This window comes from Peromyscus californicus, unplaced genomic scaffold (genome assembly GCF_007827085.1).
Source record: "Peromyscus californicus insignis strain IS unplaced genomic scaffold, ASM782708v3 Scaffold_8__1_contigs__length_139910024, whole genome shotgun sequence".
In the NCBI taxonomy this organism is placed as follows: Eukaryota; Metazoa; Chordata; class Mammalia; order Rodentia; family Cricetidae; genus Peromyscus; species Peromyscus californicus.
The window spans coordinates 16,981,850-17,003,199 of record NW_026294606.1 but is presented as its reverse complement, the minus strand read 5'-3'; the positions used below and the strand labels follow the sequence as shown (position 1 = coordinate 17,003,199).

Below are 21,350 nucleotides of genomic sequence, written 5' to 3'. Positions count from 1 at the left end.
GGAATTAGGATATTGACAAGACTGTGCTGCTGTCTGGAGTCTCGAGATGAGAATCCAGTTCTTTGCCTTTCTATCTTCTAGAGAGAGGGTTGCTTGCATTGCTAGACTTGTGATCCCGTTTCCCTATCTCCAAAGGCAGTAACATCCCGTCTCTCTGACCCTTTCATGGCTCTCATTGCCACTGACCACAGCCAGAAAGGATTTCCTCCCTGTAAAGACCCATGAAATGAGATTGGACACATTTGTATCACAAAGGATAATCTCCCCCAGGTCACGGTCCTTCACATAGTTATACATGCAGACATGTCAAAGATGCCATGAGCATCTTTGAGGGCAGTCTGTGTACTGCAGTCAGGAAAACCGCTGTCTCCTGTCCCAGTGTCTCTTGTGTGTGTGTGACAGGAAGTACTGCTGCCTTGTGTGTCTGTGACAAGGAGTACTGCTGCCTTGTGTTGGTGTGACAGGGTGTACTGCTGCCTTGTGTGTCTGTGTGACAGGGTGTACTGCTGCCTTGTGTGTCTGTGTGACAGGGTGTACTGCTGCCTTGTGTGTCTGTGTGACAGGAAGTACTGCTGCCTTGTGTGTCGTTGTGACAGGGAGTACTGATGCCTTGTGTGTCATTGTGACAGGGAGTACTGATGCCTTGACATTAGATTCTGGGACTTCTCTGATCATTATTCTTCCTCACTACCCAATAATGTATCTTCTCAAAGTCAGCTAGCATTTTCATTCAGTCCTGTGCCAATGTGCAGTGACCTCAGCTGTGGGAAGGGTGGCTGAGAAGGGTGGACTTCAATCCCAATCTTTTAAAGTTTGAGGTGGTGTAAACTGTTTAGGCTACTCCTGTCAGGGCGATTTGAAGTTATAATGTATGTCCATGTTGGTGTCAGACCTCAGTCATGCATGTCTTAGTTAAGGTTACTATTGCTGTAATGAAACACTATGACCAAAGAAACTTAGGGAGGAAAAGGTTCATTTGGCTTACACTTCCACATCACAGTTCATTATCAAAGGAAGTCAGGACAGGAACTCAAGCAGGGCAGGGACCTGGAGGCAGGAGCTGATGCAGAAGCCATGGAGGGGTGCTGCTTACTGACTTGCTCCTCATGGCTTGTTCCGCCTGCTTTCATACAGAACCCAAGATCACCATCCCAAGAGAGGAACCACCCACAGGGGGCTGGGCTTTCCCCCATCAATCACTAATTAAGAAAATGCCCCACAGGCTTGCCTATAGCTGGATCTTATGCAGGCCTTTTCTCAGTTGGGACTCCCTCCTCTGAGGACTGGTAGCAAGTGACATGAAACAGTACACACTGCACAGTCGTCTTTTCGTCAGTTCTTGCTTTTGCTGTACAGTTGGGTCTCATCCAACTAGCAGTTTGTTCAGTGCTGTAGTCTACAAAGCAGTGCCAGGAAAGAAGGTGTCATTAATGGATGCCTGCTGGCACTTCAACTGAAAACTAGGTAAGCTGTTGAGGACACCGTGAGGAAGCATCTCTGTTAGCTTGGTCTTTTTTAAGAAAGTGCGTTAGATTGACAAGTTGAAGGTGGATGTTGTAGATGAAAGAATGTAAACAGCTCACACATGGTTTCCACTTTGAATAACTTTGTTTCAACATAGTCTTTTAGATGGCAAGTGTGTGTGGTGTTACACAATTTACACATTAAAAAGAGATCCTGGGGTTTTCTCCATAATCTGGGTTTCTCTCCACAAGGCAGCTGAGTCCAGGCAGTTCTCTTTAGGAGACAAGAATGTAAGGGACTCAATGTGTGCACCAGATCTCCATCCTTTGGCTGGAGTAAGTCTGGGGGATGGTGTTGTGGAGAACACTCTGTTCAGACACTTGTGTTGTGTGGGCCCCCGAGATGAAACGGGACAGATGTTAAATGTCTGAACACATGGACTTCAGATGCTAAAGCATGCTTTTTTGTCACTGTGTCTTGGGATCTTGCTTTCTGATTTAGATGAGGGCATTGGCTTGTGATAAGGATGCTTTTCTGCAGGGCAGTATTCTATGCCACACAGTGTTGATGTGTTTGTGGGAACATTGAGAACCTGGGACAAAGGAGGATCTTCTAAAGCCCAAGCCTGAGACTGTGTGTGCTGGGCATTGCGTTTTCTCCCGCCTTCATCTCCATCCCTGGCACGTCAGAGGCTGAGATGGAGCCTCCCAGACCTGTCTCCTTGAGTCCTCTTTTCTCTTCCATGTGACCTCAGCTGCTATTCTACTCCTTTACCATTCTATTCTGTCCGCTGTGTCCATTTAGAGATGAGCCAGTCTCCTCGAGCTGACTGTCTATGCTCTCTATTCAGAAGCCAAGCTTCCAGAGAGCCCAGCCACCTCTTGCTGCTGACATCTCCCTCCTCCAGTCAGCACAAGCCATGCAAGTAGCCACGTGGCCATACCCTGGCTGTACTCTTTCCAAGGTTTTGCATGATTTCCTCCTGGGAAAACCCGACATCCTAGGCTTTCCCAGGTTCTCTCTGTGTTTGGCATCTTGGTTACTTGCCCTCTCTTCTGACCTTGCTTCTCTAGCTGTACCTCAGTTTCCTTTCCAGACCCCTCACCTATTCCTGAGTGTCTTCTCTGAACAAATGTGCTTCTCAGTTCACTTCTCCTCTAGATAATCTCATTGACTTCTGTGATTTTTTTTTCATTTTATATATAACTTTGAAAGTGTCTCTAATATCCAAGTCTCTCCTTCAAAGACCAGGTATAAGTAATGAGCTGCCTTTGGATGTATTGCTTGGATGTCAAGTTCAGCATGTCCAAACTGTAGTCTTTACCCACCCTCCCAAATCCATCTTTGAGTTATTTCTCTTGGCAAAACCACTGTCTTCTTTCTGCTCCATAGCTTTCCCCTCATTCAAGACCCTGTTTCCCTGCTTCCTCATTTGGTTCATTACTTTCTTAGTATCTCGTGACTGGCTTCTGCTTCCCTGTCATTCTCTCAGCTGATGGCATTTCTCACACCAGGTATGCTCCTGGCTTATGGTTCTCACATTCCGTGGTGTCCACCTCGGCTAGAGCTCGCTGTCGGTTACCTGTCTGAGATGGTTGATCAGGTCATTCCTTTTTCTGTTGTCTCAACCAAGAGTTCATTATGATTTATTTCCTTGGTGATTTGCAGAACTGTAAGCCATGCCGAAGATGGGCGTGGGGTTCCAAGGGGAAGTAATTTATAGGTTAGGTGACCCCTGCACTTTATATCCACCTCTCAACTCCACATTGTGTGCTTACTGAAACTCCTCTCTTTGTTTTTCAGAATGACATATTCCTTAGGCATTACGACAAAGGACCATGCAGGAATAAGCTCGGCCACTCGAGAGCATCGGTAATGTGGAACCGAACACAGGTACCCTCCTCCTTAAGGAAACATGAGATGCCTTGGACTTAGGGTTGCTTCCTTGCTTTCCCATGCCCTCTTGGGAGGTTCTGGTACAAGGAGAGAGAGAACAATGGAGCAGCTGCCTGAAGTTAATTCAAGAACACAATTATTGAGGGACAGAGGCACCAGAGGGCTGAGCAGTGGAGTGACCAGCCAAGTGAATACCCATGTTCTTTGCTCTTGCAAAACATGGGAGGAGTTTCCTGCAAGCAGTTAGAGCCCATCAGCCATCAGAGGAGAGTTCTGCAATACCATGGGCTCCTTCTGGGCTTCAGTTCCCTCTGTACATGCCATTGTGTATTTATGTGGCAGGTTCAAAGGGAGCTGTGGTTTGTTTTTTAATAGTGTTTTGTATTTATCAAAAGCTATGCTCCCTTTGAGGAAACCAATGCTCATATCCTAACAATCATTATAATGTCCCTATGAGACTGTTGGGGAAGCCCTGATAGAGAACAGGCCAACACCCACGGTTCAGGGTTGGGAGTTAACAGTTAAGCTTGAGTTAGGCTTCTGTTGGTTCTCACCCTCGATTTAGTCCCGTGTAGCTTTGTAGTTTGTGTCCGGTTGAGAACATCGCTAAATGTGCCCGAGACGGTATCCTAGTCATTCGTCTAGCAGATTATCATAGACTAGGTGACTGGAACAGCAAAGATTGCCTCTTCCTGGTTCTGGATGCTGGAAGTCTGAGGTTCAGGTATCAACATGGGCAGGTTCTGCTGAGGATGTTAGCTGCTTGTCTTAGGACTTGAAGGAGCGAGAGTTGGATTTAGCTCATGGTTTGAAGGGAGACAGACCATCATGGTGGGGAGGACATGGCAGAGTTCACAGTGGTAAGAACTTGAGGCTGGGACTCCTCATATCTCAGCATGCTGTGAACAGGGACCAGGGGGAGGGGAATATTAGCATTCATCAGGCTTTCTTCTGTTTTACTTTTTGTTATTCAATCCGACGCCCAGCGCATGGGATGGCATCACACATATTCCCTTCTCAGTTGATCCTGTCTGGAAATGTCCACACAAACACATCCAGAGGTGTGTCTCTTGGATGATTCTAAATCTAGACACGTTGGCAATGAGGTGTTACACTCACTGTGCTCTTCCTGGCTCACAGATGGTTGGCAATGAGGTGTTACACTCACTGCGCTCTTCCTGGCTCACAGATGGTGGTTTTCTTGCTGTGTTCACCTATGGTAGAAAACTGAGAACGGAGGCAAGTTCCTGAGCTCCCTAGTATTACGAAGGCTCCAGAGTCTCAGCTAGGGTTCCCCTCTCCAAATGCCATCACACTGAGTAGTAGGGTTTCAACATAGGGATTTGGAAGGGGGACACAAGCATTCACACCATAAAGGCTGTTACGCTTGGGGACATGTACACATCTAAGATGATGTAACTGCTAAACTAGGGTTTTCTCTCCCTTTGCAGGTGGTAGGGATCCTTGTGGGATTAGGCGTCATCGCCTTGGTGACTTCACCCCTGCTCCTCCTGGCCTCTCCATGTATAATCTGCTGTGTCTGCAAGTCCTGTCGAGGCAAGAAGAAAAAGCACGATCCATCCACAACCTAAAGTTACCTGCACAGACATCTGGGTTACATGAGACAGTGCAGCGATAAAGCCCCACTTAGCGACCTTGCCTCCTTCTCCTTGCCAAACTTTGGAAGTGCCTCTGTGTCCAGACTCTGAACTTGCCTGATAGCATTCGGTGTTGGAAAAGGCCAAGTCCTGGGTGCGAGTGTTCCTGTGTATCAAGAAGCAGCTCTCAACCCAGGCTGTGTCTGTGGAGCACTCTGGGAGCTTTGCTATTACCTGGGAGACTCTTAACACATCGCCATCTTGCCATCCAAAGGATCCCACCAGGCTTCTCATCTTCCCATGCAAACCTAAGGAGCCTGGGTGAACATTCAGCGTACTAATGGCATTGCTGTGCTTGGTGGCTTTGCAGACTGAGCAAAAGTCTGTGTTGATTCCACTGCCACGAGACACATGGCAGAAACCCAGAGTCAGAGGGGAAGGATAAGACTGCATAATAAGAAATTCTATGAGCAATAGAACTGGCCACTTATCTCAGGAGTCGATGCTCTGGCTGGCATGCCCGTGCCGGCTACTGTGAGCACATCTTCAATGTTCCCACAGTGACTTGGCAGAAACATAATAGCTCTCTCCCTGTGTGATCTCATCTTCAGGCAGGAGAAACTGTTGTTCAGAGGGAGTTGTCCCTTCCCAGGAAAAGGTTGTAACATGTAAAACAACATGGCCTAATTTAGTGTCTGTTGTTTGGCAGATACTATTCTTCTTAGGTAACAGTTCGCCGCTCACAGCCTGCAGCTGTGGCCTATAAAAGTGTTTTATATGGGCTGTGAGTGGGAAAGCTTCAAAGCCTTTGTCGTAGGCAGCAGGGTCCTTTCTTGGGCTCTGTGGTCATATTCCCAACAGATTAGGAGTTGGACCAGAAAGTGTACATCAGCAGTACACATTATAGTCCATCCATCGATCCATCGAGCTATTGATCCATCCATCCATCCATATAGAATTAATGTGACTCCCCCTAAGCATGCATGGAGGTGTCCAACAGATGACACAAAGTAAGATTAGTTAAAATACCTTGTTCCTTTCTATGACTAAATGATTTATCTGTCTGTATAAACTTTTGTTTTTTGCTTAGTACACATGTGAATTTTTACTGTTAAGTTCATAACTTACCCAGGAGGGTAGACTTAAAAACCAATCTTTTAAAACAATGCCTAGTGCAATTTTATGTTGTCTGTAAAGTGATAATCAGGTTATTTACATACTTTCAGACACAATTTAGAGCAGCTCTTTGCTCAGCCTAATTTAGTATCGTTCTCCTGGGAGCTGTTCAGACAATCTGAGTGCTTTCTGTGTCCTCAAGAAACTGATAAAATGACAAGAAGAAATCAAGTGGAAGTATGTCATGTGTCTTTAGTAGTTTGGATTTGTGTCATCTCAGTGTGACTCATCCTGACCATTATACCATCAGTCACAAATAGATTTTGAAAAGACGAACATGTTTTCTCCAGGGAGAGGATTATACAGTTGCCATTAGCAATGCAGCCCGGTGCTTCTCAAGACCAGTGTGTGTTCCGTGTTAACGGAGACTTCTGAAGGCAGGGAGATTATTCAGGGCCTATTCCTTTTTCCACGGTAACGTGGTTACTAGATTGTTAAACTGCTGCTATCCTGGATCTATTATCAAAGATTGATGCCTTGCCTCTGCAGTGGAATGTATCCTAAGTGGGGATGTATATATTCAAGGACCTTTAATTCACACACATGTATTAATATCTAATATATGTATAGTACATTCATTGGCCGTCTACTTTTTTTTTTTTTTTTTTTTTTTTTGGTTTTTCGAGACAGGGTTTCTCTGTGTAGCTTTGCGCCTGTCCTGGAACTCACTTGGTAGCCCAGGCTGGCCTCGAACTCACAGAGATCCGCCTGGCTCTGCCTCCCGAGTGCTGGGATTAAAGACGTGCGCCACCACCGCCCGGCGCCGTCTACTTTTTTATTCACTGGTTTGTGTAAAACATAGAACTCGGGAAAATTTCTGAATGGCAACCAGCCCAAATCATTTTAATCATTTATTAGAAATGTCTTCATATAAATCAGCTCTGTTTTCCATTGAATGTCTAAGCCCTTCAGAAAGAACAAACAACAACAAAAAAACCCCTCTCTTCTGAAAGGATATTTCATATTAGTCCAAACATAAATGTACATCTCTCTGAGTGGTTAGCTTACACAGACATAGTCAGCTGCCTCCCTTGAGGTGACAGGCTTTTGTTATAGCTCAGGGGATTACAGGAACTCAACTGCCTGAAATTGGATTTTTGTAGCAAGAATGTCAGCAGCGACAACACCAGCCACCATTAGCAAATTCTCCAAGTTTGCTCTGTTCTAACTGGGGCAGATTTCATGTAACCTGAAATGCTGTTATCTCAGAAATAAGAGCTGGTGGATTTGGAGGGAAGGTGGAAAAGAATGTCTGTGCTATTTCCCTGGCAAAATTGAGGGAAATTGCCTTCCAGAGATTTTTATAAAAGCATTAGTTTTGATTTTATTTTTGTTTTATTTTTTTTTTTGGCTGGGAGGGGGGTTGTTTGTCAAACTGATTTTACCTAGCTGGATTTTTTTTTTCACTGTTGCCAAGTGCCTGAATAATGGTGTCTTCTTCCTTATGTGATAACACGTGTGTGAGAGTGTGTCTGAATCTACTCAAGAATTTGGTAGCTAGAACCCAAGTGTGTGTATCTGTGACTCATCCCAGGGCACAAGGCCAGCCTAATTCTTTCGTTTCCAAAGAAACAAGGTGGTAACTGTGATCCGGGAGGCTGGTTTTTCACTTTGAGTGGTTGGCCTCTGGAGAGTTAACTTCCTTTGCCCTCAGCTTCCACCTCGTTTAGGAAGATTCTTACAAAAAGTGTTTGGCTGTGGCAAAAGTTTTCTAGTCCATTTGAAATAGATTTAGAAGCCGACTAGGTTTGCACTTTCCAGAAATCTTGCTGGACACAATGGTATCATCCAGACCCTGCCACCTCTGGGGTTTCCCCTGTTGAAATAAATACATTAGAGAAGAGGGAGGACACGCGAAAGCAGGTGTTAGAGTCTTGGCCATCCTGTTTGTTCATGCCATGGGTATTTGCTCTGGGTTTGAAATCTGTACTTTGAAAGTGGCCTTGGGAAAGCAAATAATTCTGTGTGAATTTTCTTGTAGTTTGCATCACAAAATAATTCTCTTCATTCAAGTGGAAAAATCCTCATTGATTTTTTGGATGTACAAAACTGTTTCTTGGAAGCCAAATTTCCTCTTGAAAATTACTCAATAACCAAGTATATGTTGCGTTCTCCTCCTGTGCCCAGAGCTCCTTCAGAACACATCTCTCTGTCCCTAAGTAGATGCCTTTTAGTATGTGAAACTATGTACACATGTGTGGCTGTGAGAACCAGCTCAGAAATGCCTTAGATGAATGACATTGTGTAAAGCTGTCTCAATTGATATCTATAGGCTATCACATCTTATGTTGTTGGTTCATGATCCAGGAAGTTTTGTCATGTGGTTACTTAAATTGCTGTTGGAGTATATATATATTTTCAATTCTTTGGGAAAAAAATTGTTTTAATCTCTTTAGCCCCAATAAATGTGAGCAGGAAACCAAGTGCGTTAGGCTTTGTTCTACACAATGCTCAGTTTTATTCTCTAAGAACCACCTAAATCACTATGAAATCTCAGGCTCAGAATTTACAAAACAACCAAAATTTATGTCTAGGTAATGGTTCTTGGTATTGTGTTTCTTGAAGAAACAGGAGAAGTGCAATGCTGTCACTCAATGCAGACTTCATCACGCTGTGTGGAGAAGTTCACATTGGCAGCACCTAGGCGTCGTCACCACCCAGAGAAGCCATCAGTAATGACACATCTTTAGCCATTCGAAACAACCACACCACACAGTCACTGCTTTATGTCAAAGTAGAGTTCAGTAAAAATGACGATTAGACTAAATTCCAAGAACAGTTCTAACCTTCCTAAAACCTCTTAGAAGGATGGGTTCCCTTGTTATGAATTTAAAGAAAGGAATTATATGATGGTACTAGCTTATGGTTATTTCCATTTGACTAGCATTCAGGGCAGGATTTCCCTAAGGTTGAGTGCCAAAAGCTGGTTGTAGAGACACACAGCTAGGCCTTGTGTCTCTACAGGGCTGAAGACTCATTTTCTTGAACTGGTGTTGCCTGTTTGCTAAATGTTATATTCCCCTTGCAGTAATACCCTAACATTTGCAATCAACTGACTATTTAAAAAAATTCACTTTGTAATAATTCAGTTTGTGGGGAAAAGCAGTAAAACCATGTAAGACATTTGGGGTTATAGTTTTTTAATTTTCTTAATCATCTCCTAGAATGCCAACATTATTGAATTTCCAAAGTATGCTTGCTATTTTCTAAGCTTCAATTTGCATTCCCAAAGAAATATTGAATGAACTGTTTCATAAAGCACCGAGTTTAATCAGTGCCCCAGCCAGCAAACTTGTTGCAATGTAAATTATGCATCCAGTGAATCTGGAGAAGAACTATGATTAGGTTTTTCTGCAATTCAATTATTTTCACTTGTTAGATAATAAATCTACTTTATCTTTAGGCCCCAAAGATCATGTCTGACTCTAGATTATGAGAAAGAAATGTGTTTCTTATAATTATTATAGCTTTAAGGAATTATAATTTTTTATATTTTTACATAGATTATTTAAAGAACTTGGGGGATCTTCCCATGAGATGATCCATATCCATTTCTCAGAGAAAGCCATGGGCTCGTGTTCTTGTCAACCCAAGGGTCAGATATTGAATGGCAACCAGAAAAAGAGTGTAAGCCTTCCTGAAAGGATTACAGTGCCCTTTCCATACCTGATTTCACACACACACACACACACACACACACACACACACACACACACACACAATGGAGGTATAGTTTTATGTATGAATTTTTATATATGTACACGCACGCACACACACACACACACACACACACACACACACACACGCACACACACACACACAGATGTGAAGTTATCATAATCAAAGTTTCTGTGTGTAACAACATTCCCAGAGTAGGTGGTACCCATGAAATCAAGCCAATCCCCTATTCCATGATCCCTGAGGCTAACCTGGAAGAGGACAGGAGATGGAGGGTGATTTGCTAGAGAAATAACAAGGTCATGTGCATCTGACTTGCCAATGTCAGAACACAACACTCACCAAGGCCACATACTTCAAACGCAGCAGAGTGCTTGCTTCTTTCCTAAAAGCACATTTCCATAGTTCCCTTTTCATGTTTATATGCCAGACTCAGAGAGATAGTTAACTCAGATCCAAATCCTCCCCTGGAAGCATTACGAACTTGTGCCTCAATGATTTATGTTTGGCTGATTATTAAATGAACCAGCTGACAGTTTCAGATACTAGAAACGAGGTTCTAATGAACGTACAGAATGGTTTTCTGATGTATATGAAATTGTACTTTGCATTCCATTTTCTGCCTTTGTGGTTTCAATTTTAACAGTGCTATATTGATTCTCATTTTTGCTTTTGTTCCTCAAGCTATAACCAGCTTTGTTGCAATAGGATCCTGCACATTGTTTATTAATTCCGGTACCTTCGTATCTACCTAACATTAACATATACAGCCATGAACTGGGAGAAGCAAGAACTATTCCTCATCCCTCTGCATAGAGCAGCTTGTCGCTCCTGAGCCAGTGACATCACTGAGGTCTGTGGGCAGTCGCTTTTCAACGTTCATACTGAGTGGAAGTTAGACTGACTTAAATTCAAACACATCCTGTTATAAAGAAACTTCTTACCCCCAAAGCCACAAATTAAAAGAGTATTTTATAGAACTTGCTGCCAAATCCCATGAAAACTGCCTTCACATAAGCGTTCTCTCCCTTCATTCCTGGTGAACCAACTGACAGCTTTGGGTACGGTGGTGGTTCTCTCGGTGTGGATGGCACACAGATGAATATCGTCAAGAGGGCACTTCTGTCAAACTTTCCCATCATTGATCTTCGGAGCAGTCTGATTAGTTCCAGCTATTTCTTTTCACCCAAAGAAACAAGGACAATACTTTCCCAAGAACCATGAAACCACTCTGTGCCCCCGCTTTATTGTATGCTAATTAAAGTCAGACAAGGCACTTGGTGAAGAAACTAAGCCCATCTCCCAGCTCTGTATTGGCCTGGTGTGGTCCAAGAGTATGTATCTCCTTTCGGTGCTGGGAGGGCATCGGTGGCTGACATTAATACTCCTGTACACATTCAAATAAGCATTAGGTTTCCTTGAGGTGAGTTATAAAACTGATCATTGATTAGCGTGGACTTACGTTTTGAACCCAAGCCAATTTGTTTAAGAGCAAACACATTTTTAAAGTCCACCCAGAGTCCTAGCCAGCATCAGACTGGCTTGTTCTGAGTTCCAGCTTGGTGCTGGGACTTTGACATACCAGGGGCACGTGAATGAGTACTGGGAGAGGGCTGGACAATATGATGTCACAATATATTTGTCCTCCCTGCCCTCTGCCAATCCAGGAGGTGTCAGATTGGGACTGATCTTGCAACAAGAAGGCTTCAGGTCTAGCCTGGCTCCACTCTTGACTGCTGGTGTGGTCTAGGGGCCATGTCATTTGATCAGTTCAGCAGCACTGGGTGGAATCCTCAAGGTCAAGGTGCTTCTAAGTGGTGTTTGTTAGGGAGACAAGAGGAACGAGAGCCACCGTGGCATGTGTACATGTCTCGGTGTGGTGGAGGATGAATGCTGAGCCAGTGTTGTGCAACAGTTTCCTCTAAAATTGAAACATTCCATCCTGCAAGGGAAGCTCCTTAAGCAGGACGTCTATATCCCAATGTCATAACTTCACATGCCTGTGGCCAGAGGCAAGCGAATGAATGGTACTGGGGACCAGGTCTTGTCCTAGATTAGAAGCCCTATGGTGGGTCTCTCCTTACCTTCCCATTGGTTGGAATCATGTCCCTTGCCCAGCCCTCTCTGTAGGCAGTCTGGGAAAGTACAACTCTAGAATATCCAGACTGTCATGGCAGACAGTTAATTTATTCTGATAAGATGAGAGGGGATTGAGAGAGTTAACTGGGAGAATTGGCTAGAGTGTACAGTTTTGCTTTTAGGTAGAGCTAGAACTTTATCTCTTGATGTCCACCTTAGGTCATAGTTAAGCTCTGTAAGGCATCCTTAAAGAGGAAGACTGGGGTACAGCTCAGTGCAGGGTTGCTGCCCAGAGTATGTCTCATCCCCATTACTAACCAACAAGCCATCAAGCCAAGAAAAGCCCAAACATGACTTCTAATGGGGGAAGTACAAAAGTGGCCACAGGATAACATCTCGGCCACTAATGGGACCTCTCTATGATGGTGGTGCCAGAAAAGGCCATGCAGGCTGCTGATGGAGAACAGTCACCAACATCCCTGCTTGACTATGGACCCTGCATGCTGAAATACCAACATGCTACACAAGATGTGCTTGTTTGTACACTAGTTGGCTCAGCTGTCCTGGGTAGGACCAACAGCCTTCTGACTGGATTTAAGGACTCCTCCACAAGACGGGGGAGTTCATGTGTGTTACTGTAAGTCAGGACAAAACCCCGAGGCTAGAGAGGTCATAGGTCTCAATAGGAAGCAACTTCTATTGTTTTTTACTACATGGGTGTGATGTGCCTCTCAAATTGCCCTCTAAACATTTGTGTTTACACTCATAGGCCATAGATCACTATTGTCTACCTCAACCCAGAACCATTGGTGAAGCTCCTGAACGATCAACTGTCTCTTAGCCATAGATGGGCATTTGTAGTCACCTGTTGTTGGAGAATATTTTTTTAGCTCTCGTCACCAAGTCCCGCCAGCCCCAGAGCCCATTTATAAAATAAACACATAGACTTTTATATTATTTAAACTATTTGGCCATTAGTTCAGGCCTATTATTGTTTAGCTCTAATTTTTATATTTAGTTTATTTTTATAAATCTATACCTTGTTACGTGGCTCGTGGCTTACCGGCATCTTTACATGTTGCTTGTCCTGGCGGTGGCTGGCAGTGAGTACCGGTAAGCCACGAGCCACATAACAAGGTATAGATTTATAAAAATGGGTTAATTTAAGATATAAAAACAGTTAACAAGAAGCCTGCCACGACCATACAGTTTGTAAGTAATATTATTTTATACGTGGGTTGTGGGACTGTTTGGCTTGGTGGGACCTGGAGAGAAGCTCTCCAGCAACAGTCACCCCCTCCAAGACTTGGGGATCATTGGGGAAGAAGTGGCAGTAAGAATGTAAGAGAGGGAGGAAGGGGTAGAGTGCTTTATAACAGTTTCCTCCAAGATTGAAGCACTCCAATCTTCAGGCAAGCTCCTTAAGCAGGAAGGTAAACAAAGGAGCTTCAGGAAGTCCCTGAAACCGAGCAGATTCACTAGGCCCCTCCCTGCTAGAATAAGCAGTAAAAGCTGAGAGTCCCTCTGATACTAGCCCAAGAGAACTGCAGAGGAGACGGAGACTAGAGCAGCTGCCTGGAAGAAGCAAACACTAGCTGAGCTGCCTGGAAGAGGTTTGGACTAACTGGGCCACCTGGAACCTCTAACCTATTGAGCTGCCTACAGGTTGTGCCATGTGCTCCACGTTCCCTGCTTTGTGAGCTGTCACCAGTGCTGGGGTGGGCTTTGGTGATGCAACTGTCTTTGAATCATTTCTGCTCCTGTCAGTAACCCCAATAAAACTCATTGGCTCACCAGGTTGGGCTCTGGTGGTATCTGTACTTTGCGCTGTTATGGGTTCCCTATTTGGGGTGAGCAGATGTGTTTGTTGTTTCTCCCCAGGAAAAGTTTGGTCACACCACAGCCAGACATGGTTCTAAAAGGAGTCACCTAGATGAAGTTGGCAGTTGGTACTGAAACGCATTGGAAGTTTTTGTTTATGAGCAGACAGGACCTCTCTGTACATGTACTGTCCTTATAGCTTAAAAAGGAATGTTCCTATATGTCACTTTTCATAAATATTTCCCAAATGAAATAACATTCTGTTCAGTTACAATGTGATAGACAGGTAAAGAGGAAAATACATGTTTTAAATCATTCTAATTATTTTCTTGATACAGTGGCTTTTTTTTTTTTTTGATCATATAGCTAAGCTACCCTCAAATTTGCTCAGTGTAGAAAGATGGCCTGGAACCTCTGATCTTCCTGATTCCATCTCCCAAATGGAATGTTAGAAGGCGTTAGAAGGTGTTCACCACCATGTCCAGCTTATGCAGTGCTGGGAATCAAATCCAGGGCTTCACTGTTAGGTAAGCAAATAAGCTACATTTCTAAACTCCCTCAAACTATAATTTTTGCTGGGGAAAATTATGTTAAAAAACAAAACAAGGGCAGGGTGTGGTAGCACATGCCTTTAATCCCAGCACTTGCAGAGGCAGGCAGATCTCTGTGAGTTAGAGACCAGCCTGGTCTACAAAGTGAGTTCCAGGACAGCCAGGGCTATACAGAGAAGCTCTGTTTCAAGAAACTAAAAACCAACCAAACAAGCAAACAGAAACAAAAACAAACCAAACCAAACAAACAAACCACTTGCATTTATATGGTGACTTTCATCATATTTTTGTCTTTGTTTGGAATTGGTGTACCTTCCATCAGCTTTTTGTTGTTGTTATTTGTTTGAATGCAGGCTCTCATGTAGCCCAGGTTGACCCTTGAACTCACAATAATCTTCCTGCCTTAGTTTTCTGTGTGCTGGGACCACAGGCAAGCAGTGTTGTCCCAGTTTAAACAGTGCTGGAGCCTGAACTCAATGAAGGCTTTCTAAATGTCAGTCAAGCCCTTTACCAGCTGTGGCAATCTGAATGGAATTGGCCCCCATAATCTGAGAGGGAATGGCACTATTAAGAGGTGTGGCTTTGTTGGAGTGGATATGGCCTTGTTAGAGGAAGTGTGTCACTGTGGGGATGAGCTTTGAAGTTTCCTATGCTCAGAATACCAGCCAGTGTCTCAGTTGACTTCCTATTGCCTGCAAGATGTAGGACTCTCAGCTACTTCTCCAGCACTATATCTGCCTGCCTGCCATCTTGTCTCACCAGGATGATAATGGACTGAACCTCTGAAACTGTAAGCCACCACCTCAATTAAATGTTTTCCTTTGTAAGAGTTGCCATGGTCATGGTTGTGGTGTCTCTTCACAGCAATAGAGCAGTAACTAAGACACTAGCTAAGACACATCCCCAACCTACATGGCGCCTTTAAAACATTTTCTTTTACTCTCCTATTATTTCAAAAGTAGTTATTAATATGCCCAGCTTTACAGAATCAAGATGGGACTTTGGGGGGTAAGTGGAATAGTACAAGCAGCAGGTAAGTGGAAAAGCCGAAACCTCAGTTCACATTCTACAGGAACCACCCTGGAGTGCTGTGGATAATTGCTCTGTATTAATAAAATGCTGATTGGCCAGTAGCCAGGCAGGAAGTATAGGTGGGACAAGCAGAGAAGAGAATTCTGGGAACAGGAAGGCTGAGTCAGGAGACGCCAGCCTGCCGTCCAGGGAACAGCATGTAAAGGCAGCAGGTAAAGCCAGGAACACATGGCAACATATAGATTAACAGAAATGGGCCAAGTTTAAGTGTAAGAGCTAGTCAGTAGTAGGCCTGAGTGTAGCTAGAGTTTTCCTGCCTGGCCCACAGTCAGGGCAAATCTCTCTCACCCGCCAGTCCCACAGCCACTCAGACCCGACCAAGTAAACACAGAGACTTATATTGCTTACAAACTGTATGGCCGTGGCAGACTTCTTGCTAACTATTCTTACAGCTTAAATTAATCCATTTCTATAAAACTATACCTTGCCACATGGCTCGTGGCTTACCGGCATCTTCACATGCGGCTTGTCATCATGGCGGCTGGCAGTGTCTCTCTCTGACTCAGCCTTCCACTTCCCAGCTTTATTCTCCTCCTTGTCCCACCTATACTTCCTGCCTGGCCACTGACCAATCAGTGATTTATTTATTGACCAATCAGCAACACATTTGACATACAGACCATCCCACAGCACTTCCCCTTTTCTTTTCTTAAAAAGGAAGGTTTTAACCTTTACACATCTCCAAAGTCAGCTTGGTATATTTGGGAATTTGGGCGTAGCTTCTCTTACTACTTCCTGCTGGAGGGGGGCGCTGCATCTTCTGGGGAAACAAAGAAAATTTTAGGATCATGGAGTAGTCCGTGAGGCTGTATCATCTGAGCCAGTTGCCTTGAAACCATTCTGGATGTTGGATCATCTGGGCCTTGGTGTCACCTTTCAGGGGGTCTTGGCTGGTCAAACCTGATGTATCTTAATCTGGAACAAATCCATAGCCTCTGGCTTTCTGTGGGAACAAAAGCAGAATCTCCTTTCCAAAGCAACATATCCTTATATCCAAATTTTGAAGTCAAGGTACCTTTAAAATATACATTTTGGCATAACTCAACAGCTTTTACAATCAAATGTTTTTCTGCAGTTAAAAATCCCAAAGACAACACAATCCAGATTCTCTGTGTAATAGTCATCTTCACGTGGCTTATTTTTTATATTAATTTTACTGTCCCTTTAAAGACTTTATTTTTTAAAACTATGTATTTGTTTATATAACTGTATATATCACCTTTTTTGTCTCTTTCAAGCCTACGTATATTTTACACACATTGTAAACTATTACATCTGAATCTGTCTTATTGTGAATCTATTGCTTTAAGCTGCAGCAGCTGTGGCTGCTGGCTCCGCCCACCTCAGCTTCCCAACATGGCGGTGGTTTTCCGCCAGCTCTGGGAGCTATCGTGGGTCTATGCTTTTAGCCAAGCAGCATGTAGCCCAGAAACCTCTTTTTTTGTTTTGTACTAGCAAAGGCTAAATCCACTGTGCAGCTTAATGTGCCACTTGCAGAGGCCTCATTCCCGCCATACTGCTGGTCAAGCGCTCACACTAGGAACCCACAAGTAGCTCAAACCGGCAGCTGCCGCTCATTTGAGAGAGACAATTAGGAAGCTGTTTTTAGCTCCGTTTTAGAATCTTTTTTCTCAGTTTTTAGGTGGAAACTCTTGCCACCACGTTGGATGCCATTTGTAGCTAGAGTTTTCCTGCCTGGCCCACAGTCAGGACAAATCTCTCTCACCTGCCAGTCCCACAGCCGCTCAGACCCGACCAAATAAACACAGAGACTTATATTGCTTACAAACTGTATGGCCGTGGCAGACTTCTTGCTAACTGTTCTTACAGCTTAAATTAATCCATTTCTATAAATCTATACCTTGCTACATGGCTCGTGGCTTACCGGCATCTTCACATGCAGCTTGTCATCATGGCGGCTGGCAGTGTCTCTCTGATTCAGCCTTCCACTTCCCAGCTTTATTCTCCTCCTTGTCCCGCCTATACTTCCTGCCTGGCCACTGACCAATCAGTGATTTATTTATTGACCAATCAGCAACACATTTGACATACAGACCATCCCACAGCAGCCTGAGCTAATGGCCGAGCAGTTTAACTAATATGAGCTTCTGAAAGATTATTTTATAAGCGGTTGTGGGGTCCCTGGGACTGAGCAGAACTGGAGAAAACTCCAGCTACACTGGAGTCTCTCGTTTTTATTTAAAAGTTTGTTTGTTTGTTGGAGACATGGTTTCTCTGCGTAGTCCTGGCTGTCCCGGACCTCATAGAGATCCACTTGCCTCCTCAGTGCTGAGATTAAAGGTGTGCGCCATCACCGCCCAGCATTATTTAAAAGTTTTAAGGTTTATTTTAATTGTTTGTGTGTATGTGTGTTTGTCTTCATGTATGTACGGGAACCTGGGGAGGCGAGAAGAGGGCTTTGGAGCCCCTGTAGCTGGAGTGGAAGATAGGGAGAGAGACAAGTGGGTAGGCACATCTACTCAGATACAAAGACTTCTTTTTTCAGGCTCAAATAATAAATTTCACCTTCAAAAGTAGAACACAAAATTACTCTGGCTTTCAAAACCAGTAAATTAAGATAAAAAGTCAATTAAACCCTCAAAATGCTTTTAAAACCACTTTTGGTTTTGAACTAAAACATGCTTTTTATTCCTTACATTGTTGGAAAGCATGAGCCACTCTTGTGGAGGATGGCTCTCGTTTGGGGGAAATCATCGCCATTTAGGCTTCTAAATATCGGTAATTTTGGGAGTATTCATACTAAACTCCATTCCCAGCATTTACACCTGATGCCACAAGCATCCACTAACCAAGGGTGCCTAGACTTGGAAGACAAGCTTCAGAGTTAGTCTCTGTTACCCACGAGGATGAAAACAGAGACGGTATCAATAAAGACGAAAAGGGGAGACGGCTGCGCTTTGCTCCCATTCCTCGTTTGAAATCCGTAGGGTGATTCTTAGACACTGCCACACAAATGTTCCCACTGGCACAAGGATTCAAACTCACTTCTAGAAGGAACAGATGACCCGAAAGTATTGTTCAAAATAACTTTTGAGGGCTAGACACATATTTGACAGCTCCCATTTCATTTTAAATTGTACTGGTTTGTTTGCTTAGATGGTTTTCTTCTCTTTTTTTTTGTAGTCTAACTTTATCATTATTTTGTGTATGCTTGTATGGTATATATGTGCTGTCGCCTGCACTGTGTGATGTACATGTGTTGTCGCCTGCACTATATGGTGTATGTGCTGTTGCCTGCACTGTGTGATGTATATGTGTTGTTGCCTGCCTATCAGATATTTATATTGCAGTTCATAACAGTTTCAAAATTATAGTTATGAAGTAATAATGAAATAATTTACGGTTGAGGGTCACTGCCACATGAGGAACTTTATTAAAGGGCCGCAGCGTGAGGAAGGTTGAGAACCAACCGCTTCATCTGAGCCGTCTAACGAGCCTCTGCTCTTTGTCTCTCTGAGGTCATTTGAAACAGTTTTTTACTGGCTCAGGACTCACTTTGAAAACCAGATTATCCTTGAATGTGTGTAAGCCTCCTGCCTCTGCCTCACAAGTGATGGGATTACAAATGTGGATCACTAAACACGTATTAAATTTTATTATCTTAAAAATTCACTTGTAAATGCAAATCTACTCTGGATTATTTTGGTTTCATTTTTAAGATAATGTCTGGAGTTCCTGAAGTAAAATGAACTTATCAAAGATGCATTGCCATCTTTATTTTTTATTTCCTGTGTTCCTAGTGTACCCCTGGGGTGCGTATACACCTCTCAAGAAGCTAAACTCACTGAAGGCAAGTCTATTCAGTAGCCATTCAAGTTGCTCAGCATGAGGTGAGCACATTCTCTGTAGTAAAAGAAATGAGTCAGTATTCTCAAGTGGCTTAGATTGGTGTAGGAGGAACAATACATTGATCTAAAGAGAGCTGGAATATAACCACACTGGCTCATGTCTCATGAGTGCATAGGTAGGTGCCGTGGTGCTGAGGACAGGGGACCCGGCTGAAGTGTTCCCGTTAGAGTTGTGCAGACGTGGTACTGGATCAGCCCTGAAGGATCATTAGCACTGTGGACAGTGAAGGTGCTACAGCGAGTGGCCATCAGGAAAACAAGATGGTTTGGGACGTGGTGCCATTGACCAGAAAGACATCGGAACAAAGCAATTACAGGACAGAGGAGACTGAGAAGGAGAGATGCGTCTGGGTGCCAGAGCGCTGATGATTTGTGTCGGGGAACTGGCTGAGGTTCTAAGGTGGAAGGGTAGTAATGGGAAGGCCACGTTTTAGCAGGTTATTCGGACAGCAGTGCATCAGAACTGTCAAAAGTGTCCACTGTAAGGAGGGAAGCTGGGAACAGCATAGTGGGTTAGTACTTTTCAATAGTCCAGGCAGCTGTCAATGAAAGCTTGGTCCAGGGTAGTAGATGGAGAGATTGGGGGAAACTTCGTAAGAAAAAGAAAACACAACAAAATCAAGAACATTTTGATATGTGGGTGACTATGTCATCAACAAAACCAGTACTTTAAAACTTTTTCGGTAAACTGGGTGGTGGTGGCACATGCCTTTAATCCCAGCACTCAGGAGGCAGAGGCAGGCAATCTCTGAGTTCGAGACCAGCCTGGGCTACACACAGGACAGCCAGAGCTGCACAGAGAAATCCTGCCTCAGAAAAAAAAAAAAAAAAGGTTTTCATTGTATTTTTCTCCTCTCCTCCCCTCCCTCTCCCCGTGTGTGTGTGTGTGTGTGTGTGTGTGTGTGTGTGTAATAGGAATATACATGAGCACACCATGTGTGGATGTACTATGTGCCATATGAAGGCCAGAGGTTGATTCTGCCTTTCTTCCTTTGCTTTCCACCTTATCTCTAGTGACATGTCCGGCTCACCATCTTGGCTAGGCTTCCTGTCCAGTGAGTCCTGGGGACCTGTCTGTCCTGTTCCTCTCCCCTAGTTAGGTTTGGGGTTACAGGTCTGACAAGCCCAGCTTTTATGTGATGCTGGGATCTGAACTCTGTTCTCACTGCTTGGGCAGCAAGCCCCCTCAGCCCCTATAATACTGCTTTCTGCCTTGAGCACTTTACAGTATGAATTCTTAAAGTTTCCATGTGATGGTTATCCATCTTCTCCAGAGCCAGTTTAGAGCGGGCTTTGTAACTGAGGCTTACAGAACTCACCCTGAAATCATCTGTTACAAAGCAGGGAATAAATAAAGTTACCTAATGCTCCTGACAAAGGAAAAGTCCGGCTCCATGCATGCAGAGTGGGAGCTGGAGACCTGCTTGGTTTGATATTTTTAGTTCATTCTTAGGAGAGTAGAGGAGCGGCTCTCCTATTTATGAATGCATTTGTCTTAAGAAATAGGTTGCACCCAACCACCTCCTCTTGGGGGAGAAAGCCCGTCACACTGAGATACGGACCCAGCTTAACAAACACCGGAAACGGGGCTGCATTCTGGAAATGTTTTGAGGAAGTTAATGTTGTTTTCATTTACTTGGAAAGGAATTTCTTTTGAAAATGTCTTTCCCCATGGCTGCCTGTCTGTCTGCTCATGAGACAAACAGTTGCTGTGTCTTGCCACGGATTAGCCCTTAAGAACCTTCTTCAGCCCAGGGAATCCATTTGTGTGTGATGGCAGCTGTTGGGACCCCCGCTTAGCAGGATCAGGAAGGAGCGCCCAGGACAGGATCGTATTGTGTCCACGTTGGCTTCCTGCCCCTCAACGGTCACTTTGCTTGCTGGGACCAGGAATTTTCGTGGTTCTCGGGGTGACCCTGCAGGAAGGAGAGCGGCATGGCTGGCCGTCAGGGAGGGGAAGGGAAGCTCCAAGGACTGTGCAGGCGCGTCAGGTCCAAAGGAAACTGCGTGCCCCCAAATTCTGGTGCCGGTTCCTTATCACTGTCCGAGGGACAAAAGGCTATCTGTGGTGCCTATTAGCATACCAAAGCCCATGCTGGCCTCCAGGCTCCCTCCTAGTCACGTGT

At 44.2% G+C, this 21,350-nt stretch overlaps 1 protein-coding gene and 1 long non-coding RNA gene across 4 annotated transcripts in view; one reads left to right on the top strand and one right to left on the bottom strand.

The window, feature by feature from the left end:
• The window catches only part of Rnf144b (ring finger protein 144B), a 166,031-nt gene extending 154,926 nt beyond the window's left edge, over positions 1-11,105 (top strand). For all 3 annotated transcript variants that reach the window (XM_052728228.1, XM_052728227.1, XM_052728229.1), the window contains exons 7-8: positions 3,268-3,357; positions 4,812-11,105. In XM_052728228.1, the coding sequence (XP_052584188.1) occupies positions 3,268-3,357; positions 4,812-4,952 (231 nt within the window). In that variant the 3' untranslated portion in view covers positions 4,953-11,105. The remainder of the gene's footprint in view (positions 1-3,267; positions 3,358-4,811) is intronic.
• A 2,968-nt stretch (positions 11,106-14,073) lies between these two features.
• The window catches only part of LOC128104358 (uncharacterized), a 29,721-nt gene continuing 22,444 nt past the window's right edge, over positions 14,074-21,350 (bottom strand). Inside the window, exon 3 of the long non-coding RNA XR_008215972.1 lies at positions 14,074-21,140. This is a non-coding gene — a long non-coding RNA (uncharacterized LOC128104358). The remainder of the gene's footprint in view (positions 21,141-21,350) is intronic.